We start from the raw sequence: 17,673 nt of genomic DNA on the forward strand, positions 1-17,673 counted from the left end.
GTGTGTTACCACTCCAGTAGGCAAAGAAATTTTTACTAACCAAATTTGTAAGATGTGCCAAATTAGAATTGCGAACAGAGAAATGCTAGCGGATCTTATCTTGCTAGAATTGTCTGATTTTGATGTGTTGGGAATGGATTGGTTGTCAACCCATTATGCTTTGGTAAACTGCAATAAGAAGATACTGAATTTTGAAATCCCTAGGGAAGAAAAGTTTTATTTCAAGGGAGTGGAGCTCACTCGGCTCCTATAGTTTTGTCTGTGATGCAAGCTTGTCAACTTCTTAGACAAGGTTGCGAAGCTTTCTTGGCCTCAGTAGTTGAGGTTAATGATAATGATATGAAAATTGAGAACATCCCTATAGTTAGGGATTTTATAGATGTATTTTCTGAAGACCTTCCAGGTCTACCTCCTAGAAGAGAAGTTGAATTTACTGTTGATTTAACTCCTGAAATGGCTCCTATTTTGAAGGCCCCGTATCGTATGGCACCTTTGGAATTGAAAGAATTGAAAAATCAAATGGAAGAACTATTAGATAAAGGTTTTGTGCGACCCAGTGTTTCACCTTGGTTTGCACCAGTCTTGTTCATTAAAAAGAAAGATTGAAGTATGAGATTATGCATAGATTACAACGAATTGAACAAGGTTACTATAAAGAACAAATATCCGCTTCGGCGGATAAATGATTTGTTTGATCAATTGCAAGGGGCATGTGTGTTTTCCAAGATCAACCTTTGATCGGGTTATCATCAGCTTAGAATCAAGTCAGAAGATGTTCCGAAGACTGCCTTCCGAACACGGTATGGCCATTATGAGTTTCTGGTAATGCCGTTTGGATTAACCAATGCCCCGGCAGCTTTTATGGACCTGATGAACAGGATATTTAGACCATTGTTAGATCAATTTGTGGTTGTGTTCATTGATGACATTCTGGTATACTCTAAAAGTCAGTCTGACCATGAGTATCACCTCAGAGTTGTTTTAGAAACCTTAAGAAAAGAGAAGCTATATGGGAAACTTAAGAAGTGTGAATTCTGGATCGATTCAATCTCCTTTTTTGGGCCATGTGGTTTCTAAAGACGGAGTATCAGTAGACCCAAAGAAGATTGAGGCGGTAATGTTATGGAATAGACCGAATAATGTTCCTGAAATTCATAGTTTTCTGGGTTTGGCGGGTTACTACCGCCGCTTTGTTCAGGACTTTTCGCGTATAGCTGCCCTTTTGACCCGTTTAACACGGAAAGGGACAAAATTTGTTTGGTTTGAGGATTGTGAAAAGAGTTTTCAGGAATTAAAACAAAGGCTAGTTTCTGCTCCCATCCTAACCTTGCCTGTTAGCGGAATGGGATTTGTAATTTACATTGATGCCTTGAAGAAAGGCTTAGGTTTTGTGTTAATGCAGAATGGCAAAGTGATTGCATATGCATCACACCAGTTGAGACCTTATGAAGAAAACTATCTGACTCATGATTTATAATTGGCAGCCATTGTGTTTGCTTTAAAAATTTGGAGGCATTATCTGTATGGAGAACCTTGTGAAATCTTTACTGATCATAAGAGTCTGAAGTATATTTTTACTCAGAAAGAATTGAATATGAGATAGAGGCGTTGGTTAGAACTATTGAAGGACTACGACTTAACCATAAGCTATCACCCAGAAAAAGCTAACCTGAAAGATTGGCCAGATTGTATGTTGATCAGATAGTTAAATACCATGGTGTGCCTAAAATCATTGTATCTGATCGGGACACCTGATTTATGTCTCAGTTTTGGAATAGCTTACATTCAACAATGGGATCTTCCCGTAAGTTCAATACAGCTTTCCATCCTCAGACAGATGGACAATCTGAAAGAACCATCCAAATTTTTGAAGACATGCTCAGGGCTTGTGTAATGGATCTGAAAGGATCTTAGGATGATCACCTTCCCTTGATTGAATTTTCTTACAATAACAATTATCATGCCAGTATTCAGATGCCACCTTTTGAGGCCCTCTATGGGAGGAGGTGTAGATCACCTATATGTTAGGATGATGTAGGTGAGAGAAGACTCTTAGGCCCGGACTTGGTTCAACAAGCAGTGGACAAAATTCTGTTGATTAGATAGCATCTTCGCGCGGCAGAAGAGCTATGCAGATGTCAGACGAAGAGAATTAGAATTTTAGATCGGAGATAAAGTACTTTTGAAGGTATCACCCACCAAGGGAGTGATGCGATTTGGGGTTAGAGGAAAACTCAGCCCGAGATTTGTGGGACCATATGAAATATTGGAAAAGTGGCCTATCGATTGGCCTTACCTCCGTCGTTATCCGGAGTACACAATGTGTTTCATGTGTCTATGTAACGGAAGTATATTCCGGATCCGAATCATGTGATTGAAATGGAACCTTTGAATCTGAGAGAAGATCTGTCATTTGAAGAACAACCTATCCTTATTGTGGATCATAAGGACCAGGTTCTCAGGCGACGAACTATTCCGTATGTGAAAGTTTAGTGGCAGAATCACTCAGAACGTGAAGCCACCTGGGAGCTGGAAGAGAAAATGAGATCGAAATATCCGTTTCTTTTTTAAAATTCCAGTACGTGATAAGTAAATTTCGAGGACGAAATTTTTTGTAAGCAGGGTAGAATGTAAATACCCAAAATACCCCTCATTAAAATTTCGTTTCCACCTTATAAAGGGGGCATTTTTGTCCGTTTGTGTTTGACTCAGATTAGGGCTTCCTAAGAAAGCCTATAAATATATTGCTTTGTGGCTAAAACAAACCCTAAACGTTTTATTCAACCCTAGAGAAATAAATCAGAGAAAGAGAAGGAGAAGAGCAAGGAGATTGTGATTTCGGAGTCGAAGCCGCGAATCCAGGTAAGATCTATGAACTATGAAAGATATGGATATTTAGAAACCCTAAAACAAGGGTTTGAATAAGTAAAAGAAAGGTATTTGTATTTGATATGGGTTAGAAATTAGAATCTCTGGGTTGATCTTGAGTTTCTTGGATCTGATATTGTGTTATGATCCCAACGAACTCAAAATCAATCGTTAAGAAATCTGAATTCGGAAATCAGAGACTCTGACTTAGATTTTTATTATTATTTTATCGGTTATTAACTATGTGAAATTGGATTTGGCGGATTCCTCTCGTCGATACGAATTCATCGGATCCAACCTCGCGTAATTTGGAGTCCGATCGAATTAGATATGAATTTTTGAAGTTTTAAGAAAATCAGAATAAATCTGGAATTTTCGTAACAAATACCCAGCCCGTACTTCGGACGCCTATCATAGGGTGTTCGGGCGCCCGAAGGGGCCATTCGGGCATCCGGTCCTGCCGTCCGAATGTGAAGAAAATTGAAACCCAAGAGTTAGATTTTTGGAAAAGTCTCAGAGACGCCCGAAGGAGGCGTCCTAAAGGGCGTGTCCGGCCATCCGAAGATTTTGGTCCGGCGTCCGAACCCGCCTGAAATTGAAATTTTATTTTGAACTTTGGGACTTCGATCCTTTGGCTTTTGGGTTAACTTTTTAGGACCTATTACTTATGTTCTGTTCAGATCAGGATATTGAAACCTAAGTGGATTTAAGGACGGAAACGAACATCTTTGAGGTACGTAATAACGTACTATTTTAGGTATTTGTAAACCCTCTTCACTCTGAATCATTGTTGACTTTGGAAACTTGTATTGATACCTTTGAACTTCTGAATTAGCCTTGATCTAGCATGCCTCTTTCTGTTTGGCCTATCTAGTGTTTTACCATTACTATTCTGAACCTTAGAAATAAGTGTTATGAATATCTGTTCTGAACTGCGAACCATTGAAACTATCAGTTTGAATTTTGAATAATTAGAACTATTTGAATATGAACCTTAGACACCTTTTGAACACTTCTGTGGAGGCTTGGATTATTTTTGAACCCTGCCATATGGGGGTAATACAATTGGCAACTCTGGACCCACCATGACGGTAGTACACTGGAACTTCTGGCTCGTCAGTGGGATAAAATACTGGCCCTGTCGACTTGTATCTGAACTTTGAGGAACTAGTTCCAACACCGTGGACTGTCGGTGTATAAGCAATAACATGTCTTCTGAACCATGCTTATGACTCTGAAGTGTATTTTGAATTCTAAAAACCTTTGACTTTAATCAGAAGACATTGAATTGTTTTATTGTACTTTAAATTCAAAAGCATATTTGGCATGCACTTATATCTACTTTGTTTCTATTAATTCAGTTGCGACTTTAGCATTCAGTTTTGATTCCGTTTATTTGACCCCGATTGAGCCTTGGCATGCTTAGACTGTATTTAGAGTAGTGCTTTATTATGTACTGAGCTTTTTAGCTGACTTTGGTTACATAACATTTTCAGGTCTTGACCCTTCTGAATGAAACTAGGAACAGGACACTTAGCTTGGGATTGGACTTTGACTCACAGAACTAGTTTAGTTGTTTCCAGTTCATTAGGAAGTGAGTGCTTTGAATAAGATGTAAATACCATATTATTTATTTTGCTTTGACTCTTGGGAGAGAGATGACATTTGATTTGACTCTGATGGGTCCGCATTAATTGAATTTTGATATTTAGTTATGAATCGCCAGGTTATTTCTGTTATTTCTATGTGGCCTTGTACATTTGTGGGATTCGTCTTGCAGGTGTATGGCGCTGTCATGTCCAACGCCCAGGTTAGGGGTTTGGGGCGTGACATCAGTAGTCTTTATGGCTGAATTAAAAATTATTTAATTTAATTTCAGCATGATTTGATATCTGTTGGTGAAAATTGGGCAAAAAGGATTATTCTACCTCTATCCATGCATGAGATGCATATGGATAATTTTTGTGGATGTTTGTTATTTATTTTTATTGCTTGATATTGCTGGAATGTAGCAATTAAAAGTCCACAATGTAATAATTAAAGGTTTTATTGGTTTATGTACTCCCTCTAGGTAGTTGTGCGGACAACTGGTTTTTCATGGAGAATTTCTTTTGATGTACATATTATTTAGGCTAGTGTAAGATACTAGGGTAGTTTATTTTCATATTACATCAGAAGTAATGAGGAAAGAAAATCGCTCTTGACTTGGTTAATCGAAGAATCAAAGAGAACTTGGACATGGCGATGCTTCAAGAAGGCTATAGATGATGACAGACCTCGATTCTATCGATTGAATGGAGGGCGGATGCATTCTTCATGATTTTTACTGATCTAAAATACTTCATATGATGGAGTACATCAGTACTAATACCTTTGAAAAATTGCCTTGAGGTCGGTGGATTTTTCCTATTGTGAATAGCTAATAGTTGCCCAAATTTCACGCTTAATTTTGGTAATATGGAATTATGGGGATTAACTAAATCTAAAATAGTTAGTGGAAGAATCCCTATAAATCCAAGATGCCAAAATTATGCTTTTGGATGTGGTTGTTTTACTTTTCTGTGGTTTAGATGCGTGATGGATAATTGCATTTTCCTTTCCTTATGTATGTATTCTCATTGGATGGTTTATTTTAGATGAATGCATAGGAATAAATTTTTTTCCCACTTAAAAAAAAACCTTCTTTATAAAATATTAAGCTGTAAATGGGGATTTGAATCGAAAGACTTGACTTTCTCCAAGACTAGCTCTTGTTCTTCTTGCTCTAAGTGTTGATATGAATGAGACATGTCTTAATCACAACACTAGAGCAACCATTAGCAAACTACCATCAATTTGGGTTTGTTGATCATCAAAACAAGAGTGGTATGTACCCTTGGGCTTACATTCTTCCCTTTTTTATGATGACAAACCTAAATTGATTATGGGGTTGGAGGCTCCCCCTTAACAAAACAATTATGCACATTGGGCCTCCCCCTCAATATATGCTTATCAAAAGTGTGAAAATTAAGAGATTTATGTATTCATTTGGATCATAAGACAATGAGCACAAGATGAACATAGGTAGAGCTAACATGGTAGCTAACATAGTGACAAGGGAAATTATGTGCATGGAACATACCAACAAGAGAGCACACATGTATACATAATCAATTTACCATTCTTCTTCCCCTTTCGTCACATAAAAAAGAATGGGGAAAGATAAAACAAGTGAAAATCTCCTTTTTTTATAAAAGGAAAACTTTTGTAGAAAACCTTTTCTCCCCCTGTTTTATAGAATACATGCCTAAGTAAATATAGTACTAATCAAGCAAATAGACATATTCATGGTCTTGATGAGTCATGAAGCCAAATGATTAGATGTCTTAATTAGAAGGTGAGGGTACACTATCCATCTTACTGTGTGAGGGGACTAAGAGTACCAATTAAGTATATTTTAAAATTAAATTGACATCATGACCATGCATTCAATAGCACACAACCATTTAAGTACATAGAATATATGTATATGCATGCTAGTTCAAAATTCTTTGACCTATTGAAGTGACCACATATTCAGACCACTTCTAAGATCACAAAATCTTCCTTCACTTAGAGGTTTGGTGAATATGTCTGCAAGTTGAGCATCAGTGTAAATGTACTCAATTGATATGTCACCTTTCCGTGAATGATCTCTAAGAAAATGATGTCTTATCTCTATATGCTTTGTCCAAGAGTGTTGAATAGGGTTCTTGGTTAGATTGATCGCACTAATGATATCACAATGGATTGGAACACAATCAAATTTGAGACTATAGTTTTCCAAGGTGTTCTTCATCCAAAGGACTTGTGCGCAACAAGCTCCTGTAGCAATATATTCGGCCTCTGTAGTGGATAAGGCGATCGAATTTTGCTTCTTACTAAACCAAGAAACAAGGGATCTACCTAGGAACTGACAAGTGCCGCTTGTACTTTTTCGATCCACTCTACATCCGGCAAAGTCAGCATCCAAATACCCTACTAGGTTAAAATCATTGGTATTTTCATACCATAAACCTAGACTAGGAGACCCCTTGAGATATTTGAATATTCTCTTGATACCTCGCAAATGGGATTCCTTAGGGTCTGACTGAAATCTAGCACATAAACAAACACTAAACATAATGTCCTGTCGGCTAGCAATCAAATATAGTAGACTCCCTATCATACCCCTATATTTCTTTTGATCAATAGATGGGCCGAGATCATCTTTGCTTAGTTTGGGAGATGTACTCATAGGAGTAGGCTTTATTGGAGAGCTATCCATCCCAAACTTTTAAAGCAATTCTCTTGTATATTTTTCTTGATTAATGGATATGCCATTTTTCAATTGATGAATTTGTAGACCTAAAAAATCTTTGAGTTCTCCCATCATGCTCATTTCAAATTCATCTTGCATGCATTGAGCAAACACTTTACACATACTCTCATTTGTTGATCCAAAGATGGTATCATCAACATATACTTGTACAATGAGTATGTCATTTTCTTGATGTTTGATGAAAATGGTTTTATCTACCTTACCCATATCAAAGCCCTTGTCCAATAAGAATGAACTAAGCCTATCATACCAAGCTCTAGGAGCATGCTTTAATCCATATAAGGCTTTGTCCAACCTATAGATATGGTTAGGGAATTTAAAATCTTCAAATCCGGGAGCTTGTTCAACATAAACTTCCTCCATTATGAACCCATGTAGGAATGCGCTCTTGACATCCATTTGATATAGCTTGAATCCTCTATGACAGGAAAATACAAGAAGCATCCTAATTGCCTCTAACTGGGCAACATGTGCAAATGTTTCATCATAGTTGATTCCTTCTTCTTGATTGTAACCTTGGGCTACCAATTGAGCTTTATTCCTTTGAATCTCCCCTTGTTCATCTAACTTATTTCTATAGACCCACCTAGTGCTAATCACGGGGTGGTCTCTAGGTCTAGGAACTAATTTCCAAACTTTGTTTCTTTTGAATTGATTTAGTTCCTCTTGCATAGCAATAATCCAAAAATCATCTTTCTCCGTTTCATCTATACTCTTAGGCTCAATATGTGACAAAAATGCAGCAAACTCACACACATTTCTATAATGAGACCTTGTTTTGACTCATTGAGAGGTATCACCGATGATTTGGGTACTTGGGTGACCGGATAAAATCTATTTCCCTTTTCCTTGATCATCAACCTCTTTAGGAGGACTTTCTAGCTCTAGTGTGTCGAAGGTTTCACTAATATTATCAACAGGAACTTCATTTTTATTTTCATTTTCATTTTTGTTTGTGTTTCGGGGGGTAACTTCATAATCTTCATCATGTGATCTTTTTATTTCTTCACTAAGTTCATCAAATTTCACACGGATGACTTCTTCAACGCATAGTGTTCTTCTATTGAATACTCTATATGAATTACTTCTATTAGAATACTCTATATGATTTACTTCTAGTAGAGTATCCAAGAAAAATACCTTCATCGGATTTGACATCAAATTTGTGAAGGTTATCTTTTATATTCAAGATATAACACTTACATCCAAACACCTTAAAATACTTAATATTGGGCTTTCTATCATTCCAAAGCTCATAAGGTGTTTTTTGAGTATGAGGCCTAATCATGACTCTATTAATGACATAGCAAGCCGTGTTAACGGCTTCTGCCCAAAATATTCTAGGCATATTTTTGTCATGAAGCATAGACCTAGCCATTTCCTGAAGAACCCTATTTTTCCTCTCCACTATACCATTTTGTTGTGGGGTTCTAGGTGTTGAAAAGTTGTGATCAATTCCATGTTCTTTGCAATATGAACTAAAGTGAATGCTTTCAAATTCAGTTCCATGATCACTCATAATTTTTGAAATCTTGCAACCTTTTTCAACTTGTAATCTATTGTATAAAGTACAAAATTTTTCTAACGTTTCATCTTTGGATGCAAGAAAACAAACCCAAGTAAATCTAAAAAAATCATCAACAATCACAAACACATATCTTCTACCATTAAGACTACATGTTTTCATAGGACCAAACAAATCCATATGCAATAATTGTAATGGTCTAGATGTAGATATGATATGCTTGGGTTTAAAAGAATCTTTATGTTGTTTACTAAGTTGACAACCTCTACATACAATATCATTCTCATATTTCAACTTAGGTAGGCCTTTCACAATCTCTTTTGAAGCAAGCCTCGACATTAGATCCATATTTGCATGGCCTAGCCTATTATGCCAAATCCACGAATTGTCTTCCACGGAGGAAAGACATTTCACGTCTTGGTCATCTAGCTCTTCTAGGACCAATGAATATAAACTTCCGTCTCTATCCGCTACAAATTTGATTTTACTTTCTTTTTCTTTCTTAACTATGCATTTGTTATTTTTAAATAAAACTTCACAATCAACATCGCATAATTAGCTAATACTTAGCAAGTTTTGATGTAGGGAAAAATATTTTTTATACTAAGGCCTTTAAATTTAATAGTACCTTCCTCGATGATTTTTTCTTTGCCATTGTCTCCAAATGTGACATGTCCTTGATCTCCCATGACAATGCTTAAGAATTTAGTGGGGTCTCCGGTCATGTGCCTTGAGCAGCCACTGTCCAAGTACCATCTATCCATTGTGGCTCTTGAGCTCAAGCACCCCTACAAAAAGGATTTAAGTCTTGCCCTTAGGTACCCAAGCTATGTTGGGTCCTCCATTGTTAGTATCAAAAGACTTATCATTTCTTACCCAAACAAGGTTAGATGATTTTCTCAATCTACATTTATAATTATAATGTCCAAATTGTCCACAGTAATAACATGTAGGATAATAAGTTTTAAAATTCTTGTAAGGGGTTTTAAACTTAACAAACTTGGTTTTATGAGCAACTTTATTTTGGAAATCTTGGTAACCAAGACCTTATTTCCCAATAGAAATCTTGCTTGCTAATATCTCATCAAGTTTGTCTTTTCCACATGCATGTCTAAGAACAAGTTTATCATTTTCACTTTTAAGTTTCTTGTTCTCATCACATAGTTTTTCAATATCAATATACAATTTTTCATTTTCTTCTTTTAAATGATCAAATTTACACCTTAAATTTTCATGCTTCCCTTTAAGTAAGGTGTTTTCCATGAAAAGTTTATCGTTTAAGGAAGATTTTTCATCGAGTTCACTGTTCAAGTTTCCAAAGTCCTTGGTTATATTTTCAAGTGACTTCTTTAATTTTTGGTTCTTGAAAACTTCAAGAAGTAGTGCTTCCTTAACTTGTTCACATGTTTCAATTAGTACTTCAATGGTAGGCTGTTCATTTTCTTTATCACTTTCACTACCATTACTACTATCACTGTCACCATTAGGAAGAAAAGAGTCTAGAATTTCGCTTACATTGAATTGAGATGGATTGCTTGTCATGTAGCATACATAATTGGACTTCTCATCTCCACTCGAGTTGCTCCTTGATGTGTCACTTAGGCCATCCTATTTGGCGCTGAAACTCTTCTTCTTCTTGTCATCTTTTCCCTTCCTTTTAGCCGAGTCCTTCTTGAGCAATGGACACTTGGGACGGATGTGCCCCTTCTTGCCACATTCAAAACATCGGATCAAATCGTCATTATTATCTTTTCTTCTTCTATCTCTATCCTTCTTTGGAGAGGTGCTCCTTCTTGAGCTTCTATTTTTTCGATTGAATCTCCCAAACCTAGAGATCCTTTTGGAGAGGAGAGCCATTTCCGAGGTTAAGTTTTTCATAATTAACTCTCTCTCACTGTCTTCTTCTTCACTGTCAACCTCGGCTTTGAAAGCCACATCCCTCTTCTTTGAATCTTCCTTCTTTCCTTTTCTTTTGCTTTCCCTCTTCTTCATCTTCATCTCATGGGTTATTAAGTTCTCCATGAGGTCGTCAAGTTGAAGGGTATCCAAATCATTTGATTGCTCAACCGCAGTGATCATTGGATCCCAAGAGTCCGGGAAGCATCTTAGGAGTCTTTGAACCAATTCATAATTCGTATAAGTCTTTCCTAAATTATTTAACTCATTTACAATATTAGTAAACCTTGTGAACATGTTGGAGATAGACTCTCCTTCATGCATCTCAAATGCCTCAAAATCACTAATAAGCATATTAACTTTAGATTTCTTCACTTGAGTTGTCCCTTCATCGGTTGTCACAAGTGTGGTCCAAATTTCCTTAGCCGTCTTACAGGTTGAGACTCTATTGAATTCCTTGGGAGAGAGAGCACAAAATAGTAGTGTCACTCCTTTGGCATCCAATGTAGCATTTCTTTTGTCGGTGGGACTCCATTCCTTCCTATCCGTTGTGGGTTCAATGTACCCATCTTAGACTAGCTCCCAAATTTTAAAATCTATGGATTTTAAATTAAAGGCCATTCTAATGTTTCAATATCCATAGTTTAGTCCATTAAAATACGGAGGTCTATTTGAGGCAAGACCGTCAATATACCCGGATGGAGCTACCGGAGGAGGAAGGGGATTAGATGAGGATGGAGGAGGATAGGTTGCTATGGATCTTTCTCCTGTAGATTTTAGGATCTAAAATCTCTATAAGAGCCTTTAGCTCTGATACCAAGTGAAATTCCGAAGGGCAATACACAAGAGGGGGTGAATTGGGTTTTTTAAAATTTTTCTACTTAAAAGATTAGGGCTTGTGAAATTTACCTAATTAGTTCTAACCCTTGTTCACTATTATATTCAAATAGAAAAAGGAAAGAGATTACCAATCACACCACAAGAAAGAGGAGAGGAAGCAAGGAGACCACACAATGATTTTATAGTGGTTTGGTCACAACTTGACCTACTCCACTACCCAAGTACTTGGTCTTTCCTTGAGATTTTCTCCACTATGGTAAGGCTCCTCGACGCTGCCTCACAAAGCGTTTACAAGCGATCATCGCCTACACAAGGGGACAACCCTCGTATTACAAATCCACCTCCGAGGACGTTCTTCTTCGTTGCACCACTGCCTTGAAGAAGGAAACTCTTCTCTACAACTCCAAATACAATGAGAAGAAGGAAGAAGGAAAAATAAAATACTCTCAAGCCTCTTGTAGGGGTATACAACTCTCAAGTTCATAATACACTCTCAAGGATTGAAACTAAATGCTTAGGGGAGTACCTCTTGACAAATAATGGATGCAAGTTTTTGAATATTCAAGAGGAGGAAGAAGAAGAATCCTTTTGATTTGAAAGAGAAAAGCTCTTGGATTTGATAAATGTTCAAAATGTGTAAACAAGAGTCTTTTATGGGGTTTAAATAGCCCAAGTTCATTTTAGAAGAATTAAGGGCAAAACTGTAATAAAACTGGGTGGTTGCACCTCACTCTGCAGACCCCAACGACTCTTTTGCGATACTGGCACGATCGACCGAGCCACCGTGGTCGCCCGCCCTTATTGGGCGTCTCTTTTTTATTTTTAAATTCTAAACAGCCGCGATCGCCCGCCAAGGGCTACCTCTTCGAAAAATATTTTGGCTCGAAAACAAAATCACGGTCGACCGGACCCTCACGGTCGTTCGCCCTGGACTAATTCAAGATTTGAAAGTTTAGATTCAAAAACATTAAGCGGTCAACCGAGGGGGCCGCAGTCGACCTCCAAGACCAACCTGGATGATTTCTCAATTTTGAGAAATCCTTCTCCGGTCGACCGGTATTGGCCCGGTCGACCAGCCCGATAAAATTCGAGATGCCCAGCATTCAAGGTAGCATCCCGTGGTCGCCCAGACTATCCCGGTCGACCGGACCTACTTTAAAAACTTGATTTAAAATGTTTGTGAGAGGGACTTAGGGCCTTGGTCTTTGGGCTTTAAACATGTGTTTTCAAATACATTAATGCACTTAGAAAAATAGTTTTAAAGATGATTTGAAAACATCAAAACATGCAAACATTTAATGCCAAGAGGACTCCTATGCATTCTAAACATATGAACCTTGAGTTTTCTTGATCTTCAATCTTCTTAGGTGCTTGCATGAGCTTCTTCTTGTCTTGAGATAATCCTCAAACATATTCTTGCACTTGTGGATCCTTGATTCTTCAATAGACCATACAACTTGCAGGATACCCACCAAGACTTGACTTTCTCCAAAACTAGCAATTGTTCTTCTTGCTCCAAGTGTTGATATGAATGAGACCTGTCTTAATCACAACACTAGAGCAACCATTAGCAAACTACCATCAATTTGGGTTTGTTGATCATCAAAGCAAGAGAGGTATGCACCCTTGGGCTTACAATAGCCCATAGAAAGATATGACCGTTTGAGGGCAAAACCGTAAAAAACATGCCAAAAGAAAACTAGTCGTTTGAGCCCCAACGGCTACATTTCGCTATTGGCGCGGTCGACCGAGGTGCGGCGGTTGCCCGCTCTATCGGGCGCTCACTTTTTATTTTTGAAATTCCTTATCGCTATGGTCGACCGAGGTGTCGCGGTCGCCCGCCGTGAGCAACCTGGACTTTTGTATTTTTGTCCAGGTCCCTATCGCGGTCGCCCGCCCCTATGGTGGTCGATGGCCCGACCATGATGGATTTGTTTCTGATTGACAGAAACGTATTCGCAGCTGCCCGGGAGGTCCCAGTCGACTGGCCTGCTAAGATTCGGTAGGTGCTGGACGTCCAGCCACCTTACCGCAATCGCCTGGGGAACCCCGGTCGACCGGCCCTGCTTTGAAATCTCAGTTTTAAATCTAAAATTTTAAGGACTTGGGCCATGGTATTTGGGCTTTTGTCCAATGTTTTCAAACATGTTTTGGGGAGTGTTGATGGTTTCTAAAGATATCAAATATGTTTTAATGAAACCATTTTGAAAATCCTTTTTGAAAGTGCAAATACAAATAACAAGAGGACTCCAAATACAATCTAAAGTGTATACCCTTTAGTCTTCTTGGATTGCTTGGCTCCTCCACACTTTCTTGGACAACTCTGACTTGAGAGTGAACATCTTCAACTTGATTTGGTTCTTGTGACTTCCTCCATTCTTCAAAGCATGTTGAGAGGTACATGAGGGGTCACCAATGCTTGTTCAACTCCAAGCATCTACTGGCACTTGCTAGGCATGCTTGTGGGATCTTCAACTTGAGCTCTTTGACTTGACCATCTTCCAAGGATGATATCTCCACTGTATGTGCAAGCTCTTTGGTTCCTTTGCATCTTGATCCGCAAGCCCATGTGTTGTGTTGAGTTGTGTAATGGCGATATGACATGTCAAGTTCCTGTCTAAAACACAACACTCAAAGACAACACATTAGTCCATAAAAACTAATCAATTTAGGTTTGCTAGCATCAAAACAAGAAAGTAAAGGTAAATGATTGAACCCAAGGGAACCCTTGGGCTTACAGGACCCTTCACAAGGCTTTAGACCTGAGAGATCTTATTGGTCTGTCAGCATATTCTAGGGTCTTAGTCTATCTTATAGTGATTCTATTTTAGAGTCACATTTGGATGTAGCTATATTCTAGAGCAAACCCTCGAGACCAATAGTGATACTCAACAAGGGATTCTTCACCCTAAAATTTAAGGATTGGTTTCTACAATTTTGTTAGAGCGGTAAGCCTATTAAATAGCCTGGCCAGGCGGACTAGATAAAATATTTATCGAAAAGTTTTATAAAATATTGAATTATTTTCAAAGGATTTTACAAATGCATTTGGAGGTCGAACACCACTTGATCAAAATGGTATACCAAGAGCGGGCCAAGGGGGTAAATGGTGTCCACCTCCCGTCTGACTCAACTCAGTAGATGTAGTTCGAAGAAAGGACTTGCACATACATGATGTGATTAGGGGTATGATGATTTGACAGTCATCCTCAGGGTTACGTCTCGATGGAGGCCACTGACCTAATGCGAGTGTAGTTTAATTACAGAGCGAGATCGCAGTGGGGCCCACCATAGGGTTCTGCAGGATCGACCGTCGGATCCCTGTGACGATCCCACTCATAACTCAAATGACCCAATGACATCCAAACGAATCAAGGTTCCGCATTTTATGTAATTGCACGGACGGATATGATCCGTTAGATTAATGTGGATATTAATTAAGTATATATATATATATATATATATATATATATGTGTGTTGATATATGTATATATACATGTCTTTATTAAGTAACACGACACAATAAGAGAATTTTTTGAAAACAAATTGGAGCCGAAATAACTCCCATTGGATGTGAGTTGTTAATTAATTATTTAATTATTATACATTATTATGTATTACTAATTTGATTAATAATAAGAATAATAATGTGTAATCCAAATGAGGATAGTTATTCCCAAACGGGTTTCGCAAAATTTGCGGAATTGGAATGGAATTGGGATAGGACTACACATTCAAATAAGGTTTGTGGGGCCCACAACACTCCCAAATCAGTTGGAGAGTAGGGGAAAAGAGTCCCAATTGCTCAAGGATGTTAGCTCAAGGGTTCCCCATGGGTTCACTCAATCACCTTGTTTTGATGATTAACAAACGCAAATTAATTAGTCTTTTATGGACTAATTGTTTGCCTTGAGTATTGTGCTATGGACAAAAAATTCAGAGGTCAATTCGGGCTAGCACACACCATTGATGGCCTATGCTTGAAGATGAATCAAACACGTGTCAAAGAAGCTAGAGCATATAAATGATTCATTCATGCCTTGGAGGTACCAAGGAGAAGCTCATCATCAACCATCTCAAAGCATTGAACAAACAAAGGAAGATCAATGAAGGCCAAAACTTGTGGATCAACAAGCAATGCAAAGGACAAAGGAGCTTGAACCAAATGGTAGCATCATCCTTGGAAGGTGTCAAAGAAATAAGCTCAACTTTGAAGATCCCAAAGTAACCCAGGCACAACATTGAAGATCAAATGAAGATTGGCTCAAGAGAAGTTCAAGAGAGTACTTAGAATGGTAGTATGTATCACCTTTCTCTCTTGTGTTTTCTCTTGATCAAGGTACATCTTAAAACCTCTAAAAATATATTTTTCAAAGAGACTAACACACCCTTTAAGGACTTAAATTGATAAGTGAATGGCCATGGTGGTACACCAACATGTTGGGACCCATATGGCATTCAACACAACATTGAACAAAACAGAGTTCCGAAGAAACAACCTGGACCAGCAACTAAATCCTATCAAAACTTGCTTACAATATTTACAAATATTTTTAAAAATATTTTTAACAGATAGATCTCATTTTTCTCATATCCGTAGAGTATAGAAACGTCGAAATCCGATAAGAAACGAAGGAGATACGAATTTTACAAAATCGAAAAATCTTGTTGGAAATCCAGTTTCGGAATTCCAAGAATTGTTCTCAGAATTCCGAGACATTTTCTCGGAACTCCGAGAAAGCCCCTAGACTCAAAAAATATAGCCGTTGATGGCCCAACGACTAGTTGAATTTTTGACCCGAAAATGACCAGTTTGCCCCTGAAACGGTCATATTGTGTTGGGACTCTATATATACCCATTGTATGGGTTCAAAATATTATGATGAACATACTCCAACACTAAAAACCCTTGAAACTCACTTGCAACCATTTTTTAGTAAATCTCTCACCAATCCTTCATTGTGCCTTGATTTGAGAAAATCATTGGAGATTGATTTAGGCTTAAACTTGTTTATCTTTTAGAGTATATTAGGAGCTTCATTGTGCATTGTAGCCTACTTAGAGGCAAAGCTTTCTTCTTCTTCCTCATTAGATCGGTGGCAAGGGCATCCATTTTTTATTCCCTTAGGATGAGCGCTTAGAACTCGACGGAGAAGGAGAGTCGGTGTAAAGGTGGCAAGGGCATCCTTATTTAATTCCCTTGGGAGTGTAATCGCCTAGGAGCAGGGTATCGTGGAGGTCTCAATAGTGGAAATCCTCAAATACGATTTTGAGTAGAGTGGAGTAGGCCATTGGCCGAACCAAGATAAATCTTTGTCTCAATTGTGTGATTGGTATTTCTCTCTCCCTCTCACTCTCTTATTTGTGCTTGCATTTTTACTTAGATTCGAGTGAGTTAGCATTGGCAATAAAACTTGAATATTGTTACATTGCTAAATTGGGCACCTTAATCACTTAATTAAGTTTGTTAATCAACAAAGGTTTTGAACTTATAATAACTTGTAATATTAAGTTCAACTAATTAAACTTAATTAAGAAGAACATAAAACTAGGGTGATTTTGGTAAAAGTTTTAAAAGGCAAAAGTTTTTATATACAACCTATTTACCCCCCTTTAGGTTGCCAAACCGAGTCACTCCTCAGATTTCAAAGGACTTTGAGTTGCACTTAAACTCCTTGTTGGATAAGAATTGCTAAATTGTAGGATCTACAAAGCAAGCAATTTGTTTCCAACACCAAATCTTATGAGATAAGGCCACAAGGGCTGGAGCAGGGGTGGAACTACATATAGCGTGAGGGGGGCCACGACCCCCCAAAGATTTTCTAAATCGCTAATTTTAACACCTATAATTTCGGATAGAATTTTAAAAATCGTAATTTTATCGCTATAAAATAGGGATTTTATTAAAGAGCAGTGATATTTCCCCATCTTACGGATAAAATCCCCCTAACGTTTCTGTGAGAAAGGTTAACTGCTCTCTCGAGGATAAATTCACCCCCTTTACATTTATAATCTTCTGAGAAAGATTAACTCGCAATTCTATCCATATAAAATAGGGTTTTCCCCCCTTTACATTTCTTTTAACTCGCAGTTCTATCGCTATAAAATAGGGATTTTATTAAAGGGCAATGATATTCCCCCATCTGACGGATAAAATCCTACCTTCACAACGTCTAAATGGTAAAGGTTAACTGCTATCGAGGA

General features: G+C 37.9%; 1 protein-coding gene across 1 annotated transcript; it reads left to right on the forward strand.

Annotated features, from left to right (window-relative positions):
• The first annotated feature begins 1,009 nt into the window (after positions 1-1,009).
• On the forward strand, positions 1,010-1,477 carry LOC143878985 (putative mitochondrial protein AtMg00860). Its single transcript, XM_077381196.1, has one exon. It carries the CDS (start codon positions 1,010-1,012, stop codon positions 1,475-1,477), a length of 468 nt encoding a protein of 155 aa, XP_077237311.1.
• Positions 1,478-17,673: the final 16,196 nt, after the last annotated feature.

The sequence above is a fragment of the Tasmannia lanceolata genome, unplaced genomic scaffold, assembly GCF_043159265.1.
Source record: "Tasmannia lanceolata isolate RefF3 unplaced genomic scaffold, GAP_Taslan_0.1 ptg000006l, whole genome shotgun sequence".
NCBI lineage: Eukaryota > Viridiplantae > Streptophyta > Magnoliopsida > Canellales > Winteraceae > Tasmannia > Tasmannia lanceolata.